A 19,459-nucleotide genomic window follows, 5' to 3' on the forward strand; every position below is an offset into this window, starting at 1 on the left:
TTTTCTTTAGCTTTTAACTGCATATAATGTTTGCTTGTTTGTTTGTTTGTTTGATTAGTTGTTTTGCCTTTGTATGTGATGTAAAGCACTTTGAATCATCCTTGTTGTGTGTAATGTGCTATATAAATAAAGTTGAACTTGAACTTAAGCAAAATGCAAATCCTCTTCCCACACACAAAACCAGCAAAATTTAATAAGCCTACACATCATACACACATAAACGTACACACCATTTTTTTTTTTTTTTCAAAGAAAAAACCCACTTGAGGGTTATGGTGTTATGAGGGTATTTTAAATAAATAGTAAATACAGTCCCTCCCTTAAGCCAGATCAAAAAACATAACTCCCTCCTTAGTGCTTAAAAAAGTGTTTGTGCCTCCCCCGTTTAGCACCACCCCCCCTCTCATAAGTAAGGAACAGTCCCTTAGCAGTAGGCAGATGTAAACCATCATTTAAAAAATACAATTCACCAACACAGTAATAGGTTTTTGTGGGTGTCGGAAAATAAACTTAAGAGGGGGTAGGGTTATTCAGCAGAAGAGATGAATGTTAGATTTAAACTTCCTGCAATTATCAAAATAAATCCTGAGCTTTTACTTTGAAGAATAGATCGGCTGAGATCCTGTATTGCTGCTACCTTTGTTTGGCTGGTAATGGGACCAATCAGAAAACTTGTCAGAGGTGACGTCATGACGTACAACGTCATTACGTTGTATTAGTACGTCCCGCGCGGGAGCTTTGGTTAGGAAACAGTCGACTTTGAGGGAAACAAGAAGGCAGCAGGTAAGTTAATACTGCAGCTATATCAAAAGAAATATTCACATTTATAGCACATGATTGGAAAACAGCGGTAAGACACAAGTAATATTATTGTAATGAACTTGTCGCTTCGCTGTGACGCTGTCATCGATCGAGCAACGTTGCTAGCTTACTTACTCCAACTCCATTAAGTTACTGAAATGCAGCAAACTGATGCGAAAACAGCGCTAAATTAATGCTAAAAAGGCTAGCCGCTTAAGTAAAAGTGTAAAAAATGATACTGGGGCTTAAAGCTGGTTCATAACACGAGTTAATTATACTACTGTGAAACTAACGGTTGGGCTTTTTTTTTATTGTTTTTACCGTTTTCACCGGGTTACGTCACATGTAGTTATTGGTAACTTAATTGTGTAAAATTAGCGCTACGCATTCGCTAACGTTAGTCTGCTAACTCACTGGGGTGTCGCCAAACGTTGCTTAATTTTGGAAACCAAATAAAGACATTCACTGCTCATTACATTCAGTTAAACGTTAGAAAAACATTTCTCTCAACTTCTACCTTGTCTTTAAGACCAGGGAAGCAAAGTCACGGAGCTAGGACAGCCAAAATCTCAGACTCTTGCTCACTGTAGTCAGGACAGCATTGCTATTACCTGTCACTCAGCCTTCTGCCTCCTCCATGTTAACCCTGTTCTCACACTCAGATCATGGCTATGAGGAGCGAGGCCAGGGTGGAGACAGAGGTGGAGGAGGAAGAAAACTTCGGGCCACAGCCTCTGAGCAGACTGGAGGTATGTATCCTCAACACACTTTGTTCCCTCTGAGAAACACTGAATTTACTGCACCCACTGTATACATGTCGTGTCCCTCTTTCTGTCTGAGTGGGGCATTGGTTTGGGGGAGGAAGTTTGCTGTTGGGGAAGTTGGCTGGGTTAACATCTTCATACAATATTTGCAATTCAACGCTTCATGCACCTCATTATGTAAATGTGTTGTGTGCACTTTCAAATGTCAGCCTCATGTTTAAATAAGCGCCTGTGTCCCGTAACAATGACAATCTAATTAGGTCGCATTTAGACAGGTTAATAATCCATCACTGAGAACAGAAAGCCAGTCTTTTTCCTGGTCTTCTTTATTCCAACTGACTGTCGTTCTGCAGCTGTGACACGGCCATGTCTCCTGAACCAGGTGCCGAATATTGTGTGAGCATTGCATCTCTAACTGTAATGATGCTCTGGTGTTTGAAAAAGCAATTAAAAACCATTCATGTAAAGCTCCAAAGCCATTACTTCAACAGGTAGATGAAGCCAGCAGGTTCCAGGTCTGACAAGAGCAGACCTCTGTTAATCTTGCACATTGTGTAGTGTAGTGAATAAGTGGACCACCCTGGCTTCACCTTACTTGAATTTACCCACTGTCCTTGGTCTAGGCCATAACAGAACTGTTCCTAAAACCCAACAACGTTTGCAGTTTTCTCACCCCCAGTGAATTTCTGCTGTCTCTTGTTCCAATGTCTCTGCATTCAGCAATGTGGAATTAGTGCCAGTGACATCAAGAAACTGGGAGAAGCAGGTTTCCACACCATCGAGGCCGTGGCCTACGCACCCAAGAAGGAGCTGCTCAACATCAAAGGCATCAGTGAGGCCAAAGCTGACAAAATTCTAGTAAGTAACATCAATCTTATTATTCAGTGTCCCAGTCTGTCTGGAAGGTCCTGGTGTAGCATTTAACCTGCTTGTGTTCTTGTGGAAAGGAAAGTGGATGTGGGTATGGATATCTGTAGGGTTTTTATTTTAGACACACATGCATTTGTTGATTTGGTTGCTGTAATCACTGAAAGGCTAACGCCAACAGCAGCATTACTTATTATATCCTCCATAGAATGTGTATATATAAATATGTAGCTGTCATTTCTCCATGATCATCCAGGAAAATTATTTTCTGAACAGAAATGTCAGGCCATGCTGTTGCAGAATAATGCTTCATGATCCAATGCTTAGTTGGAAAAGTTGTTTTTGATGTTTCCAGCTGATACAGCATCGTTTAAACACTCATTTGTGCTGTTTTCTACTCACTTGTTTTGGTTAGAAGATTAGGGAAGTCCCTATGTCATTTTAGGTTGTCACACTAGTAGGGCTGGGTATTGGTGAAATAAGACAGGATATCTTGGCTTCATTTTTGTACAGTGGGAGGAAGTGGAGACAAATAATTCTGGCATCTTTGTTTCCGAATGACCTCAAACAGATTAAGTATTTCTGTGCTGATATTAGCTGTTACTCAACAGCCAGTGAATACAACAATAATAAGGGCCAATATATCAACCCGACCAGTTCATCTGTCTGTTTTTACTTATGCTTTGTTAGGTTTTTGTCAGGCATGTAAAAAGTACTGTATTTAGTAATTCTGTTATGTTTTATTGTTCCTTCCCTCTCAGACTGAAGCTGCCAAACTTGTGCCCATGGGTTTCACCACAGCTACTGAGTTCCACCAGAGGAGGGCAGAGATCATCCAGATCTCTACAGGCTCCAAGGAGCTCGACAAACTGCTGCAGGGTTTGTACATTGTGCATATCGTACAGTAATTCACCTTGATTGTCAGTGGGTAGCCCACGACAGACAGGCTCTGTGGTCATGATGTGAACTCAGTCATTACAGATGGGAGGAACGATTAACGTGTTGTGTCTCCTGCAGGTGGGATTGAGACAGGCTCCATCACAGAGATGTTTGGAGAGTTTCGGACGGGGAAGACCCAGCTGTGCCACACACTCGCTGTCACCTGTCAGGTAGAGTCCAGACTGACTGCAGAGAGAGACAGCATCAGTGCTGTTCAGTAGTGGAAGAATGCACTTCCTGAGGAGACTGATAATATACAGGATATAGTGACGTGTGTTGGTTCTGGTATCATTAAGTCGTGCAGGTTCTAAATGACTTATTATTTCACTCAGTGGATTGTTCTGTCCTTTGTGTCCACAGCTGCCCATCGATCAGGGGGGTGGAGAAGGAAAAGCAATGTACATTGACACAGAGGGAACCTTCAGACCAGAGAGACTCCTCGCCGTAGCTGAGAGGTGAGTCAGCACATTTCCTCTTCAGATCTGATAGATTAGCACCTAACTGGAGCCACACTCTGTTGTAACATGATTGTTTTTGTCCTTTGAAGGGAAAAGGCTGGAACTACATGACAAAGAAAGTCTCAAATTTCTGCATGCCTTTTTGCATCAGAAGTGGACAATAGAAAGAACACATGGAGTTGACTTTCATGTGACCTCTCTCTCTCTCTCTCTGCTGTCAGGTACGGGCTGGTAGGCAGTGATGTTCTGGACAACGTGGCCTACGCCCGAGCCTTCAACACAGACCATCAAACCCAGCTGCTGTACCAAGCCTCCGCCATGATGGCTGAGTCCAGGTCAGTCAGCACCAAATGCTTGTGCTTGCAGAGTATTGTGTAAAAATGTACTGCATCAAAACTGCAAATGGATATAAACAGTACATGTAGAGTAATCATGAAGTTTCCAACAGTTACAGCCAATACTACATTTGTTCCTTAAATCCTTAAAATGTAACCACTGCATCCCTGACTGAACACCTACTGTAGTATGAACCCTCTGTACCTTTCTTTGTATTCCTGTATCAGCATCTTGATGGTGTCCAGTGACATCAGTTATTCGTAATGACGTTTCAGTATGAACAGGCAGGATAATTGTTCAGACAGTAGTGTGTATCCCTGCAACTAACACACACACACACACACACACACACACACACACACACTCTTCTCTCCTTGTGTCAGGTATGCTCTGCTGATAGTGGACAGTGCCACAGCTCTGTACAGAACAGACTACTCAGGCAGAGGAGAGCTGTCGGCCAGACAGGGGCACCTGGGACGCTTCCTCCGCATGCTACTCCGGCTGGCAGACGAGGTAAGCAGCTGGACTGTACATGTGTACTCTCAGGGGACACATGAGACATTTCAATGTGGTAATCCATCAGCTATCGGTCCGACAGCAATTTAGCCCCTGGGGACAGCAACCAATATCATAGATCTGTGCCAAGACCTCCTTCCTCTGTGTGCTGGTCATTGTTTGCAGTTCGATTAGCAAGTTAAAATACTACAGAGTCATGATGCTCTATAATAATACATCTGCACATGAATGCAAATGAATACATTTTAAATAAGGTAATAAAAAGTTAAGTCATCATCAAATGACAGCTGGTGGGTTATAAGTAGAGCCTGCTGGTTATGCAGGTCCGGCCCAGTGTATGAGCTTAAACCAGTTAAATTTAATGCAAACTAGCTGAACTGGTATTTGTGATTGTGACATGTCCTGGCAAAAGTAGCCTACATTAGCAACCTGTGCTGATGGCGTAACAGTGCTAAATCTAACTTGTATTTGTTATAAGCGATATGACAATGTGATTAGTATAAACTAATGGAGCCACTGGTGTCCGACAGTCTGTGAGCCGAGCATGGCAACATGAGGAAAATCAAATTTCACTAGAGGTGGGAAGGAGGAAGGCCAGCACATGTTGTGTTTGTGTACTACAAAATTCATATGTTTTTTGGGAGACCAGATGAGAGTGCTCACTCAAGCCCCCTTAATGGCCTTTTTAGGGTAGGAATGTGTTCCTGTTAATTCGCCTCATCATTCTGTAAAAAGTGTATAAGCATAGAATAGGTGGGCATTGTTAGGCCAGTTATGCCAAAATCGGCACACTGGTCTAGTCATTTTTTTTACTTAATATAAAACTTTTTTTTAAATAATATAAAACGAGTTTCTACACCAACCCTAGGCCCAAGATTGTATTTCAGTCAGTGAGTCATAGAGATGAAAGACCCATTCAGATTTAAATTTCATTCTGTTTTAGTCACACTCACTGTCGAATGTCTGTAACACACACTGAATGTACACTGTCCAGAGACATGATGCTTTTTAACCCAGGGGGTTTCACAAGTCTTTTGTCTGCCTCAATCCTATGTCGTGACAGTTTGGCGTTGCTGTGGTGATAACCAACCAGGTGGTAGCACAGGTGGATGGGGCAGCCATGTTTTCTGCAGATCCTAAGAAACCAATCGGAGGCAACATTCTGGCTCACGCCTCCACCACACGGTGAGTGACGCTGTTTGTATTCAGTCTCACAGCATGGTTAGATACTTTCAGTGTGTCTGTTCATAGAGCTTGATAGCAGGGAAGAGGAGAGCGGGTACACCAAAAGGTCACCATGGTTTCATTGTTCTAACAGTGGTCTTGTCTTTGCAGTCTGTACCTGAGGAAAGGCAGAGGAGAGACGAGGATCTGTAAAATCTACGACTCGCCCTGCCTGCCGGAGGCTGAAGCCATGTTTGCCATTAACGCTGATGGAGTGGGTGATGCCAAGGACTGAGCTGGCAGAGAGGCAGGAAGCCGTGGGGTGGTGTTACATGTGACTGTCGCACCTGCCCACTCATTCTTGGACTAAAATGTGTGTGCAGTCCTCACCCATATACCACTGCCTTCACACAAAGCCTCAGACTGACGGGTCCTCAAGAGATGAAAGTTGTATGATTTGGTTTGATGCTGGCTGACGCAGAGTGGATAAGATGGTCCCAGCTGCAGATGTGGACATGGAACATTTAGGTTTTTTTCATACCGAAGCACATTTCACTCAATAAAGGGGAAAAAAAGCACTTCCCTGCAATTACGACACAGTATCTCATAATTACAAGATCTGCTTTATTATGAGATACTGCTTCATAATTACAAGAGTTAGTTTCTCCTTAATTACACAAACATCTCGTGAGAATGAGGTCTTTATCATCTAATTAAAAAATCAGTTGTCTCATAATTACAAAAAATATAAATCCTGACATAATTGAGATACCTATTATTGATTACTTACTAGATCTTTATTGCATAATTACCAAATATCTAATAATTAATAATGAGACACTGAGTCGTTACTAAAAGTAACGTCTCCATTTTTTTTTTCCTTTATTGAATGCAGTGCACCTCTGTAGTTTCATCCATGGAGTGAGTCAAAAAATTGTAAAAACTATATTTAATAGTTTGCGAGATCTTTCTATTAACTTTGTGTTTACGGTGTATCTGTTGAGTGGTGTCCTTTTTCAGTGTCTGAAATGTTTTCTGAGAACACTGTTGAAACATTATTTTGCGATCAAAGCATTCCTACACAGCTATACTTTTATATAATTTCTCAAATTTCACCTCTTGCCAGCTACACCATTAGTTATGTCCCTCCTTTGTTTGTCTTTACTAGAACCTTCTGTATATAAGCTTCTAAATTAAATTTGTTTTACTATTAAAGTGACTTGTCTCATCTGTTAGCATCGTCATCATGGAAGGATTTCATGAATTCATTGCTGGTCTTAAAGATGATTACACATGACTTGGGAAGGGTACGGTCTGCCTGTTAAACACACCTACAAGTTTACAAGACATCAATACAAAAAGAATTTTATTCAACGTTATCCATGAAGTGCATATTAATTTTTCATTGCAGGATCAGAATATTGAGGAAATTTAACATGTCCACTGTTATTTCACAGCAAATTAACCTCAACAAGAATAAATCTTAAAAAAAGAAAAAGTGCCATTAAAGTGATGTCAATCACAAAATAATAACCTGCTGATGTAGTGCAGCTTCACTGTCACTTAGAAAAATAACAGGAATGTAAAAACACTCATAGTTAAAAGGCAGCAAATACACTGGAGGGGGAAAATGAAGTTACCAAAAATTCTTGAAGACAAGAGGTCTCTTTGTAAACTGATATTTTGGTATAATTTTGCTCTTACTAAAAGCGGCCCTCAATTACATGGAGAATTTATCACAGGGTAAGCAATTGATATACAAATGGTCATATAGTGGGTGAAGTATTCATTAAACTGAGAAAAAATTTTTAGACTGATATTCTGATCAAAATACTACAGTGTTAATACTATATCTACATTATGAGGGGTAATTTATCTCCACAAAACAAACACATCTGTCAAAGAGTAACTGAGATGGACCCACCAGAACAGTAATTAGAATAAAGGGTGTATAATAAAAATAATGTTTCATCCATAAAGATAAAAGCTCATTAGATGTATTTGTTACAGTGATTCCCAACGTCCCTCTTTACCTTAAAGCTCTTAAAACATCCCTGATCAAACTGGATTACCAGCTCTGTTTCCACATAACTTTCACTATCACATATATCACTTAGAAATGTTGTGGTGTGGCGATAGATTTCCAAACCACTGTAAGGGGAATTTCTCTAAACTCCCGAAATCCTTTGTCAAATGTGGCATCCTGACCCTGTCTGAGCAGGTTTGGTCCCACTGCTCTGAGGTACCTTCTTTCAAAAATCTAGCTAAAAGAAGATGGAACCACCCAAATTACAGAAAAAAACATGGTTTTAAGATATCTGTCTCAACATATAAAACCAAAACCACTTGCATGACTGGACACCAATTGCAGAAAGTGACTGTTATTTTTTTGTAATTTGGTGAACTGATCCTTTAAATGTTTATGTTGAATAAAGAATGTGGTTCTAAAAAAAAAACCCTACTTGTGTTTAATCACTGATTATCAGTTAAAAAGGCAAACAAATTGTTAAAAAAAAAAAAGCATTAAAGATACCATATACATTACAATATATATTACCTATAGCGATATTGACTCAGTTAAGCCATATTAAAGAAAATAAATATACATCAATAAACTCCATATCATTTCACAGTGACAATATGACTAAGGTATCCACCAACGAAGGGAAAATAATTAGTTGATTGGATGACCACGGATTGGCGGCCTGACTAGCCAATCGGTGCCATCGGCTGAGTGGCTCCATCTGCTGGATCCCAGTAGAAAATAAGTGTTCAGATTTTTCTGTCAGTTAAGTCTCGAAGCTGAGCTTCCAGTTTAGATGTTTCATCCTTGGAAATAAAGAAAAGGCAACAATAAAGAATTTACATAATTAAACGCTGTAACACTTAGGGCCCTTTTCAACTCCCTAATTTGGTTCAAACTTTTGGATTTTTCAGTTTGATCCAAACCAAAATGAAACCTCCCTCAAATCACAGTATGAGCCAAACAGTTGAACCTTGGTCTGATGAAAAGAGGTGGTCTCGTTCCACATCAATCTGAATCATGGTTCAGTTTGTTTCTGGTGTGAAATTTTTGGATGGGTCAAACTTTTGGACCAATTGCAGGGGGTTCAGTAGACTATTGTTGAGTGATAAAAGTAGCATAGCCCCTCAGTGCGTAGTGTGTGTGTGTGTGTGTGGTTTAGCAACAGAAAGTGACCAAATGCTTTTCAGCTCATCCTTGAGACCAAGTGGATGTGTGAACCAAATTTGAAGAAATTACCTCAAGGCGTTCTTAAGATAATGCGTTCTAGAGAATGAGATGGACGCAAGGTCATAGTGACCTTAACATTTGACTGGTGATGGCAAAATGAAGCCTCATGAAGCATTTTCTTTGTTTTCTGAGCCCACTAGATGGTACTTTTGTTGTTTCTTTGAGCCTCTCTCTTTAAACCATGAGCACCATCTAGTGGGCTCAGAAAATAAAGAAAATGCTTCATGAGGCTTCATTTGGCCATTACTACCTTTAACCACAAAAATCTTACCAGTTCATCGATGAGTCCGAGTGAACATTTGTGCCAAATTTGAGGAAGTTCCCTCAAGGTATTCTTGAGATATCACGTTCATGAGAATGAGACAGATGCAAAGTCACAGTGACCTTGACGTTTGACCACCACATCAAATTAGTTCATTGTTAAGTCCAAGTGGACATTTGTGCCAAATTCCCATAAGAATGCTGTCAAGGCGTTCTTGAGTTATTGCATTAACGAGAATGGTATGTACGGACAAACAGACAATCTGAAACATAATGCCTCTGGCCACTGCTACTGCCGGTGTGGAGGCATAAACATTCACAAAATCTCCTACGCTTTTTAATTATTTTCCAAGAATATGAGAGAGAGGGGATACGAGAGGACAGGAAAACTTGTGTACAAAACAATCAATGTCAAGTGTAGGGAGACAGCTGAAGTTGGTAATGACAACAGGACATATGTATGTATAGTTCTTGAGTATGCTTGCATAATTGGCAATGTGAGACCAAAACTAACCGGATCAAATGTATACAATGCAATCTGCATAAATCTGTATAAAAATAATCTGTATAAAATGCAAATCTTGGTTTGGACTTTCAGGTGTGAAAAGGCTCTAAGTCTTGAGTCTAACTTCAGACTAAAGGACATATCCAGGACACATCTGAGAAATTCATCATTTGTTTGCTTTTCATTGTAATCTGCAGCACTGAGCTCTGTACAAAAGTGTCAACCCTCAAAGCTATAAACAGAAATACTGAAATATAATGATGGCCAAATGAAGCCTCATGAAGCATTTTCTGAGTGTGTGAAATTTGTTCTCCGCATTTGACCCATCTACTGAGGGAGCGGTGAGCAGCGGCGGTGCCGTGCTCGGGAATCACATGGTGATCTAACCCCCCAATTCCAACCCCTGATGCTGAGTGCCAAGCAGGTAGGCAATGTGTTCCATTTTTATAGTCTTTGGTATGACCCGGCTGGGGATCGAACCCACAGCCTCCCGGTCTCAGGGCGGACACTCTACCACTAGGCCACTGAGCTGGTAATGGTGCTTTTTTTTTTGTCCAACAAAAGGTTAAAAGCATACTGAATTGCTATTCTTAGAGCCTCTCTCTTTAAACCAAGAGCGCCATCTAGTGGGCTCAGAAAATAAGGCTTCATTTGGCCATCACTACTGAAATACATGTTTGGTGAATACCGTGGCTGCTGCAGAGTTCAAATGGGGTGAGTGTGTGTGCTCTTACATCATTAGAGTTTGTGGGCATCTTGAGAGCCAGCTCGGTCCAGTTTGTTGCCTCAGAGATGTTTCCCAGCTCCTTGTGACACTAACAGTCAAACCACAAGATGATCAGTGTTTATAGTGTTATCACAACACACTGGTGCTGTGACAGTGAGGAAAGAGCTAAAACATACACACTGCTATGTTAGCCTTGGAAAGGATTCCAACCTCAGGTAATAATCATTAATTATTGCCTGCCTTTAACCCTTTGAACCCTTTCCTGTTTTTGTCTGGATTTAACTCTTTTACATAATTTGTAATCATTGGAGTTTTTGCTTGTGTGTCCCAGGGATTTTCAAAAAGAAATATATTATGCATATAAACAGACAGGATGAGTGTCAGGTCAAATCCCAATCTCCACACTGATATTTTGAGGCATGTTCCTGCAAAGTCTGTGAGGGCTTAGGGCTGTCCCAATGTCAAATCATGAATTGGAAGAGGGCTTTCTTTGCTGATGTTTTGAGCCCTTTATGCAGACTTCCCATAAGCCCACATTTCTGCAGACTTTGCCTGGAGATATTACAATGTAAATTACAGTGTAATTTCTACATGTACACAGTCATTCTATTGATCATCTATACAAAGACAGTATGGAATCAGAGATGTGATTGTTTACCTGTGCGATGTACAGTCTCACCGTCTTGGAGAAACCTGGACTGAGCTCCTCTGCCTGGAAGACAGCAAACAAGACAAACATTTAATAAATGAAATATTTGGTCTGATTGATTTAAATGAATACAAAATGAAAAGCCCACTTAAAGGTGGGCAGAAAACCAAACCAAGTTCATCCTCCCCATTTCTCTCAAAGCACTGTTGGTAAGGGACTCCAACATTATTGTGCGTTTAATAACATGTGCTACATTACTGCAATGTTCCTGATTTGAGTCCAACCAAGAAGCTTTGTTTCATGTCAACAACCCTGCTCTCTCCCTGTGTTTCATGTGTCTCTGTACTGTCATACAATCAATAAAGACTTAAATACCATATAAAATACTTTAAAAGTAAATAAAGCACAATTTTATTCTTAGTATCCCATAAAAACGTGCTGTAGGATGGCAAGGGACACCAACACTGTTTTAACCTGAATTTTAAAAGCCTAACCAGCAAATTAGCTTCATCTAGACACCTTGGATACATTACTGTGCATCTGTTGCATTGCTCCTCCTTATGCAACAATGTTTATCTGTATGGTCCCTGTTAAATAATAAAAAAAAAACAAATAAATACTGTAAGTGAAATGAGGGCAAAATTTAGGGCTGTAGCCAACTTAAATCAAGTCAATTGAATCAGCTGTTCAATACGAATATTCAACTTTTCGAATTTAAGAGTTTAAAAAGAGTTCAGCTGGATGCTCAGTGTGACAGTGACATTCACACAATATAGTAAACGAGCTATCAACACTAATTACAGATCAGATTGTGCAACAACAACTTTTGCTGGCACTAAATATCAAACAACAACCAGAAACTGTATCATATTGAGTTGCTATGAGCTGTAAATTCACCGCAGAGGGCAGAAATGGTATTATCTCTGAGCCTTACAGTGCACAGCTTTTCCTCCTCCAGGCAGCTGCCTTTATCAAAGAGCAGCATGAAAGTGAGGAGCACTCTGCAGCTATACCTGGGGATCAAAATGTCCCCAGAAGTACACTGCACACTGACCGGACAAAAAAAAGGAAGAAAAAAACAACTGCTGGACTTAAAGGACTCTCAGTCGACTGGAGGTTCTCTGACTGATGATTTGAATCTCTGACTTTCAGGGGGCAGCCTTAGAAAAATTAACCTGGAGGCTTTGTAGGATAAGAAGTTTAGTGTTTACCAGCTGTGGATGAATGTCTCTACAGGAGACAATCATTATTGCAGTTTGTACGTCCCTTGCCTCCAAGATTACAGACACAAACAGAAACAAAGAGCTGTTTGGCACAAAGTCACATAAACCGTTGAGTCGTAGGTTGCTTATTTACACAATATTTGCTAACTAGACAGCTTGATACTCCCACAGCAAGACACAAGAAGTTGCAGAGATGATTTGGTTACTTCCCCTGAGTGTTCTTCACAGGACCCATGGGACAGAGTATATGTGGAGTAGATTTTTAATATTCAAAATCAGAATGAAACAGCAGAAATCTTTTGGGATCTACAGTACTCTGCTACCTTGAGGAAGTTCTCAAGGGCGTCATGCAGTGTGGAAGTGGGGGGGCTCTGGTAGAGGGCAGCAGCTGCCTTCTTCTCCAACCAGTCCAGAGTGGCTACCTGCAGAGACACAGACACACGGATATAAAAAATACCTTTTAATTTCCATAATCACGTCTTGAATAAGGTACAAGCGTGGGAAGTCAGAATGGGTGTAAACACTTGGACTTCAGATGTGGTTGCCTGAAAGGGTAAAGGGGCGACGGACATATTTTGACACTGGTCCAGTATTAAGCTAGAGCGCTGCAGCCAGCAGCCACAAAACAGGCTGCAATGTACCACTCGGGGTGTGTTTGCACTGTCAATTTACATCCTAAAAGTGCCAGTTTTTGTTACTGACTGACTCAGATCATTATCTATTATAATTATTATCATTAAGTATCTCATAACATTATGGAAAGGATCCCTACATAGATAAACATTTTGATTTAAGTGCAAAATTCTCTTTGGTAACAGAAACAGCCCCGAAATCCCTATCACCGAACCTACCAGACTTCAGACCTCATTCAAGGTCAACAGAAACTAAATAAAACTCAAAAGCTGTCTTTGTGTGTCTTTCCACTGTTCCAACAATTGCCACATCTGTTTCGGTTGAAATAAACCCTTAACTCACTTAGTTAGGTGTGAAAATATGCTGTCTCTATAGTATAGAGTGTATAGAGTCTATACACGCTTAGATTACCGTTTATTTAAATGGAGTCTGGTGGCTTTGATGATTGTGATTTCAGGGTTGTTTCTGGTTAAACAAAAAGGATCTCAGTCTTCAAAAAGGTCTGCCTCTATAAGGATCCTTTCCATAATGTTGTCAGACGCCTACAATAATAATCTGAGCCTGTCAGTGGCATAAACAAGCCCTCATCAGCTCAGCCCTCTCACTCAATTCAGGACTGATTTTAATGTTCCCATTAGTCACTTAGACACAAAAGCATAGGAAAATAGGGTCCAGGTTAAAAAATACCAAAGTAACCCTTAAATTCACAGTGTTGACATTTGAATGTTTGGATGAAACATTCTGCACCTGACAAGACCAGAGTTACAGCAACATACACCCCCTTCTCTCACCTCATAGCACCATCTGCCGAGCAGATAGAAACACATGGGGTCATCATCTCTGAGGGCGATCGCACGGTCCAGATGCTCCTGAGTTTAAGAAAAAAACAACAACTTAGTAGTATGTTGAACAAAACTCTACTTAAAACAAAACAGCCAAATACTAGTGATGGCCAAATGAAGCCCCATGAAGCATTTTCTTTATTTTCTGAGCCCACTAGATGGCACTCTTGGTTTAAAGAGAGAGGCTAAAAGAATACCAATTCAGTGTGCCATCAACCTTTTGTTGAACAAAGAGCGCCATATAGTTGTCTCAGAAAATAAAGAAAATGCATCATGAGGCTTCATTTGGCCATCACTACTAAATACCCAAACTGTGTGCCTGTGTTACCTTCAATATGTGGCTGCTCTTCAGTTTGCTATGCATGCTCTCATGCTTGGAGGTCAGACCTGTCAGCACAGCAAACCTGGAGACAAAAACAGCATGACTGTGACTTCATAATACAACCAGTAGCACTATTATCTATGCAAAGTTAAACCCCGGTATGTTAGGTATAATTTTACTATCTTACCATTTATGACACTCAGCATTCAGGCCGTTCTTCTTCAGGGCCAACTCTGCCTCCTCTCGACCTGCAACACCAGCTCTCAGTTCAATGACAAAAGCTATAATTGTCTTGGAGGTAGAAACAGTCACATGCTACTGTCCATTTGCACAAACTGACCAGATATTTGGTGCGCATCAGTGAGGCGGTAGCTTCATAAGCAGAAGCAGCCTAGTTGTGTTTTTGCTACATATATTCCACACTCCCAGGTTCCATTATTATTAGTAGTATTTTATTTGTTTTTTTTTGTTTGTTTTTTTAATAATTTTTGAGGTTATTATATCTCTCTGTAGCTTCCTAGTTGTATCCCTCATGTCTTGAAATCAGAAAATACAACTTTTGGTCAAAGTATGTATGTTTTAGTGTCAAAATGCTATTTTCCCAGGTCCTTCTAAAATCTTTTTCCCACTTGACCTGACATAGGTTTCTGCCCCATGTCAAGATTCAAGATTCAAAGTGTTTATTGTCATATGCACTGTGAGGAAACACGTTTCCCTGTACAATGAAATTCTTCCTTTGCTGACTGCAACGAATACCAGAAAAAATATCAACTACATTCACACTCGATTATAAATAGATAAAAAAGTAAACAATATAGATTAAAAAAATATTAAGGGAATATATACACAAAAGGGAATATAATTAAGGCAGCAAGAAACTGTAGTGCAAACATTGTATGTGCAAAAGTCACGTGCAGACTGTATTTGTAAACATGGTCTGAGGTAGTGATGACTTTGACTCCTGTTGGCTGTTTAGTAGTCTGATGGCAGTGGGAAAGAAAGAGTTTTTAAGTCTAGTGGTCGTAGTAGTTTTAACTTTTCCATTTTGTCTTTTCTGTTATGTATGCATATCTTCAAACTCAATAAAAAAATGATAAAAAAAAAACAAAACAGTCTAGTGGTCCTGCATTTCACACTTCTGTACCTCCGGCCTGAGGGTAGAAGTGTGAACAGTCCATGCTGGGGGTGGGTGCTACATATAAACCTACGTGCTGCTGTGGACACAACATTAGTTTGGTTCCAAAAGTCACACAATGACACAAATAAATTAAACGATGAAGTCAGCAGTGGACTAACTCCCCTGTGCTGTGGGGTAAAATTACTTTACCCCACAGCACAGGTTGCTTTAAAGAGGGTGATATAACAGCTTCAGTTCCCCATTTATTGCCTTATTATCATTAGTGGGTTTTTTTTTTGCTTTTTTAAAATTTCTTTCGTCCATCTTTAACAACTGTCCTCTACAGCACCAGGTGATTACATTAAATTAAGTGACACTAACTAAAAAAGGTTACTATAACAATGATATGTTTTATACATATAAAACATATCATTGACATAGTAACCATGTCAAAATCTGTTCGTCACCTGTGTTTGTGTGTGTGTGTGTGTGTGTGTGTGTGTGTGTGTATACATTTTTTGTACCTATAAAGTCCCCACTGTTTTATTTTGCACCAAAAAAAGAAAGAAAACAACTTTTCCACAACCTGACTGGACACATTGGGGTTTGAGAGGTGGAGAACACTTAAAACACTTAAAAAGTTACATTGATGGCACTTAACTTTGGGTAAACACTGTTATGATATGCAGTCTTAACTGAAGTATTTAACCACACCAGAGACTTTGTTTTTAAGAAGTGGACAGAAGTAGCCCGACAACATCAGTTTTAATAAGTGTTTAATAAGTGAGTGCAACTTATTTTTAATTTAGACCTCTCAGCCTGCCGTATTGTTCCTTTGTTTTATTTTGATTGAAAACTCTGAGTCAAGATCTAATATGATAATCTTTACATCATGTGTGTGTGTGTGTGTGTGTGTGTGTGTGTACACATTACCTTGTTGTGCATAAGTCTTCTTCTCCTGTTTGTCCTCAGTGGACTCGTACACATCACTGTAAGCCCGAGCCAGTCGCCATAGAAACTCCCTGCTGTCTCCATACTGCAGACACAGAGTCAGACAAACACCAGTCAGTGTCGCTGTACATAACAACTGTTTCATTTTTACTTTGTAAGTGATTTCAATTGTTACTTATCAATGGATTTTTGAGAAGCTCAGACCGGCATAATCAGTATCTTCTTTTGAGTTGCTCTTAAAATCCCTCGTGCTCTTAAAATCAGTTTTTATAAGCTTGTGTGTGTGCGTGCATGTGTGTGTGTGTGTGTGTGCGTGCGTGCGTGCGTGCGTGCGTGCGTGTGCTTATCTCCCTATGCATGTTTANAATCAGTTTTTATAAGCTTGTGTGTGTGCGTGCATGTGTGTGTGTGTGTGCGTGCGTGCGTGCGTGCGTGCGTGCGTGCGTGCGTGCGCTTATCTCCCTATGCATGTTTACAAGAACAGTAGATAAACATACACAAAATCTGAAAATTGTTCAAGGGGGTGTATTCATTACTTATCCACAGTATATGTGTATTTGGTGCTACAAATTATTCTTTGCTCTATCATTATTATTACACACTGCTTCAGCCCCTAGTTTGCCATCTTGTGAGTCCTGTCCCTTACCTCTGCTCTGCTGTCTAACAGCAGGCGAAAGCCCTCTGCCTTTAAGCTGGCGTCTCCTGTGTGAAGGATGTCACTCTGAGCCAGGAGGAGAGCCAGCTCCCCACTGGGAACTTCAGTCGCCAGCTGCAGCCTCTCCTCATCGTCCTCCTCTTCCTCTGCCTCCTCCCCCAGCTCTCTCTCTTCCGCTTCTTCTTCCTGAGAGTCTTCCTGGCGGAGGGTGAGGACAGTGGCACAACTCTTGTCCTCCTCTTCCTCAGACTCCTGTTCAGGCTCCCGCTCCCCCTCCTCTCTGTCCGTGTCACGATCAGTGTAATCTGACTCAGCGTAGGCCGTCGAGTACCTACGGGAGGGACCATCTGGTTTTAATTCGGGGAAATGAATTGTTAGAAATGTATACAAGTACCCACACTTGGGACTCCACATTACACTGATTCATAATTACTTCAGCTTTCAGTTCTGTACATTTAAAGGGTCAGTTCACCAGAATAACACACAAAAAAAACATTTTCTCTCTTCCCTCAAGTGGTATTTTTCTGCAGTTAGTTTTATTTGCTCTGGTTTTAGCATATCTGTCCCAATAAAATGGATCTGAATGAAATTTAGTGTCTTGTGCTCACAGCATTAAAGAATTGCATTTACAAAATTCAGCAACAACATCACTTTCCAGAATCAGTGCCACTGTTACTCTACATAATAATCCACAGAAAATGCTGCTAGCGGTTAATACAGGGGTTTGTTATTAGTAGAAAGTAGTTTTCGTGAATCTGTTCACAGTGTTTAGGACACAAGCTGGGGTCTGAGTTTATGTCTCAGCGTCAGAATAAAAACCTCGGCAAGTAAACTTTTAACTATTGGCATGGCTCGATATCACAAGAGGAAGTCAGTCAGTCAGTAAGTTAGTGTTAGCCACAGTGTGCACTATTTAACAGTCTGTAATTGTCTTAGAGATTAACAGGAATTAGCTGATAAAGCTTGTTAAGAAGCCTTTTCAAAAGCGCCAACAGTTGTATTAAACTTGGATCTCAGCCTGACCTGCTCCTGCACAGTGTTAACTACCACTTCACTGAGAGGCTATTAGTCCAGGCTTCTTTATGGCTATCCAGGAGACAAATGATTTTTGCCACTATCTGCCCCACAAACTTGAGACGTGAACCCAAAACAAGATCAAAACTTTCAAGATGCACTGATCAATATTTTAAAGTGAAATTGGATCGTAGAAAATCTTACTGCTCATCGATCGTATATATTTTGTAATATAATAATGAGATGGAGCCATCAGAAATAGACTAGAAAGACTACGCTGAATCACAAAGAATAAGTGAGTGTACTGCTTTCTAACACCACCAGTCTGTGACATACCCTCCTTCGCTGGTCTCTTCAAATGTGCTGGCCATGCCCTGGCTGGCAGTGAAGTAGATGGAGCTGGAGCCAGTGGAGTCAGTGCGCTCCCTGTGGACGATATGACGCCGCCGACGTACCCGCTGACTGTCCTCCACTCCCTTTCTGCATGTGGAAAACACGGTCACATCAGTCAAACAACACCCACAACCTTGGCCCCACCTGAAAGGTTCACTCTGGTGTTTTACCCCATTATAACATCCCAATGACTGTAACATTCTGCTGTCTTAAGAAGCAGAATGCAGCTGCTAGAGCCAAATCCCCGTTGTGTGGCTTTCAGTTAAAGAATTTAAGATACTCCTGTAGATATATGGAATATGACACTGATATTTGTCAGCTCTTATTGTCACTGCTCTCACCTGAGCAGGTTTAAGTCACTCCTTAGTAACTGCTGTCATGGTGAAATGGGAGAGATGAATGAGGAGAATTACCTACAATATTTACAATGTGAGTGCAAAGTCTGAGACTGACCCTTTACATTGTTGCTGTGACACTGACATGCATGCCCTATATCAGGCAAGTCTGAAGTCCAGCCCCAGGGGCCAGTTGAGGCCTGCAAACTGATTTTAAACAGCCTGCAGCTTGTCTCTCAAAATATACTATATTAGGCTTAGGCAGCGTCATACTGGCTGATTTTCATGAAACTTGGTGGAAGGGTGTAGCATGGGTCAAGGAAGAACCAAATAAAATTTGGAGCAGGTCCAAACCACAGGGCAGATACACAAATTATTTTTCACCTTCTTTAACATTGCCAGTTAGGGCATTTGTACATTGGTGGAGGTCTGTGCTCTGCAAGTGCCGCTCTCCTTAAGTATGATTTTATGCTGCAATCTAGCCTTGAAATCAGACGAATCTGTGAGCTCATGTTTTATGTGCTCTGGCAGACTTTTAGTTTATTTTATTTTAATTTATTTGGTAACTTAAAGGGCCAGTGTGTAAAATGGGTTGAAAACCGTTGAAAACAGTGACATCAGTGGTCAAATTCTAGATTGCAGGGCTCACTCGCTCACCCCTCCCGTCGGGTAAATGACGGTGGCCTCGTAGGGACAAAAAGCCTTGCGCAGACACGAGTTTTTCAGGAGTAGGT

At 40.7% G+C, this 19,459-nt stretch overlaps 2 protein-coding genes across 2 annotated transcripts in view; one reads left to right on the forward strand and one right to left on the reverse strand.

The window, feature by feature from the left end:
- The first annotated feature begins 683 nt into the window (after positions 1–683).
- Positions 684–8,301, forward strand: rad51 (RAD51 recombinase). Its single transcript, XM_050058515.1, has 10 exons — positions 684–783; positions 1,464–1,550; positions 2,286–2,423; positions 3,194–3,311; positions 3,450–3,541; positions 3,732–3,826; positions 4,051–4,164; positions 4,549–4,678; positions 5,745–5,866; positions 6,017–8,301. The coding sequence occupies exons 2-10, from the start codon at positions 1,467–1,469 to the stop codon at positions 6,138–6,140; spliced, it is 1,017 nt and encodes a 338-aa protein (XP_049914472.1). The 5' UTR covers positions 684–783; positions 1,464–1,466; the 3' UTR covers positions 6,141–8,301.
- rmdn3 (regulator of microtubule dynamics 3) overlaps positions 7,202–19,459 on the reverse strand; it is a 16,914-nt gene continuing 4,656 nt past the window's right edge. The window contains exons 3-12 of the mRNA XM_050058496.1: positions 18,334–18,477; positions 16,975–17,314; positions 16,311–16,413; positions 14,448–14,508; positions 14,267–14,342; positions 13,888–13,965; positions 12,787–12,885; positions 11,250–11,303; positions 10,599–10,679; positions 7,202–8,674 (exon numbers count right to left, since the gene is read on the reverse strand). Coding sequence (XP_049914453.1) covers positions 8,618–8,674; positions 10,599–10,679; positions 11,250–11,303; positions 12,787–12,885; positions 13,888–13,965; positions 14,267–14,342; positions 14,448–14,508; positions 16,311–16,413; positions 16,975–17,314; positions 18,334–18,477 — 1,093 coding nt within the window. The 3' untranslated portion in view covers positions 7,202–8,617. The remainder of the gene's footprint in view (positions 8,675–10,598; positions 10,680–11,249; positions 11,304–12,786; positions 12,886–13,887; positions 13,966–14,266; positions 14,343–14,447; positions 14,509–16,310; positions 16,414–16,974; positions 17,315–18,333; positions 18,478–19,459) is intronic.

The sequence above is a fragment of the Epinephelus moara genome, chromosome 12 (assembly GCF_006386435.1).
Source record: "Epinephelus moara isolate mb chromosome 12, YSFRI_EMoa_1.0, whole genome shotgun sequence".
NCBI classification, from domain to species: domain Eukaryota; kingdom Metazoa; phylum Chordata; class Actinopteri; order Perciformes; family Serranidae; genus Epinephelus; species Epinephelus moara.

Excerpts from the sequence above, each read along its gene's own strand:
- rad51 (XM_050058515.1), top strand. The coding sequence starts at position 1,467 with ATGGCTATGAGGAGCGAGGCCAGGGTGGAGACAGAGGTGGAGGAGGAA. Across the intron at positions 2,424-3,193 it reads CCAAAGCTGACAAAATTCTA|ACTGAAGCTGCCAAACTTGT; the intron begins GTAAGTAACATC and ends CTTCCCTCTCAG. Across the intron at positions 3,827-4,050 it reads CTCCTCGCCGTAGCTGAGAG|GTACGGGCTGGTAGGCAGTG; the intron begins GTGAGTCAGCAC and ends CTCTGCTGTCAG.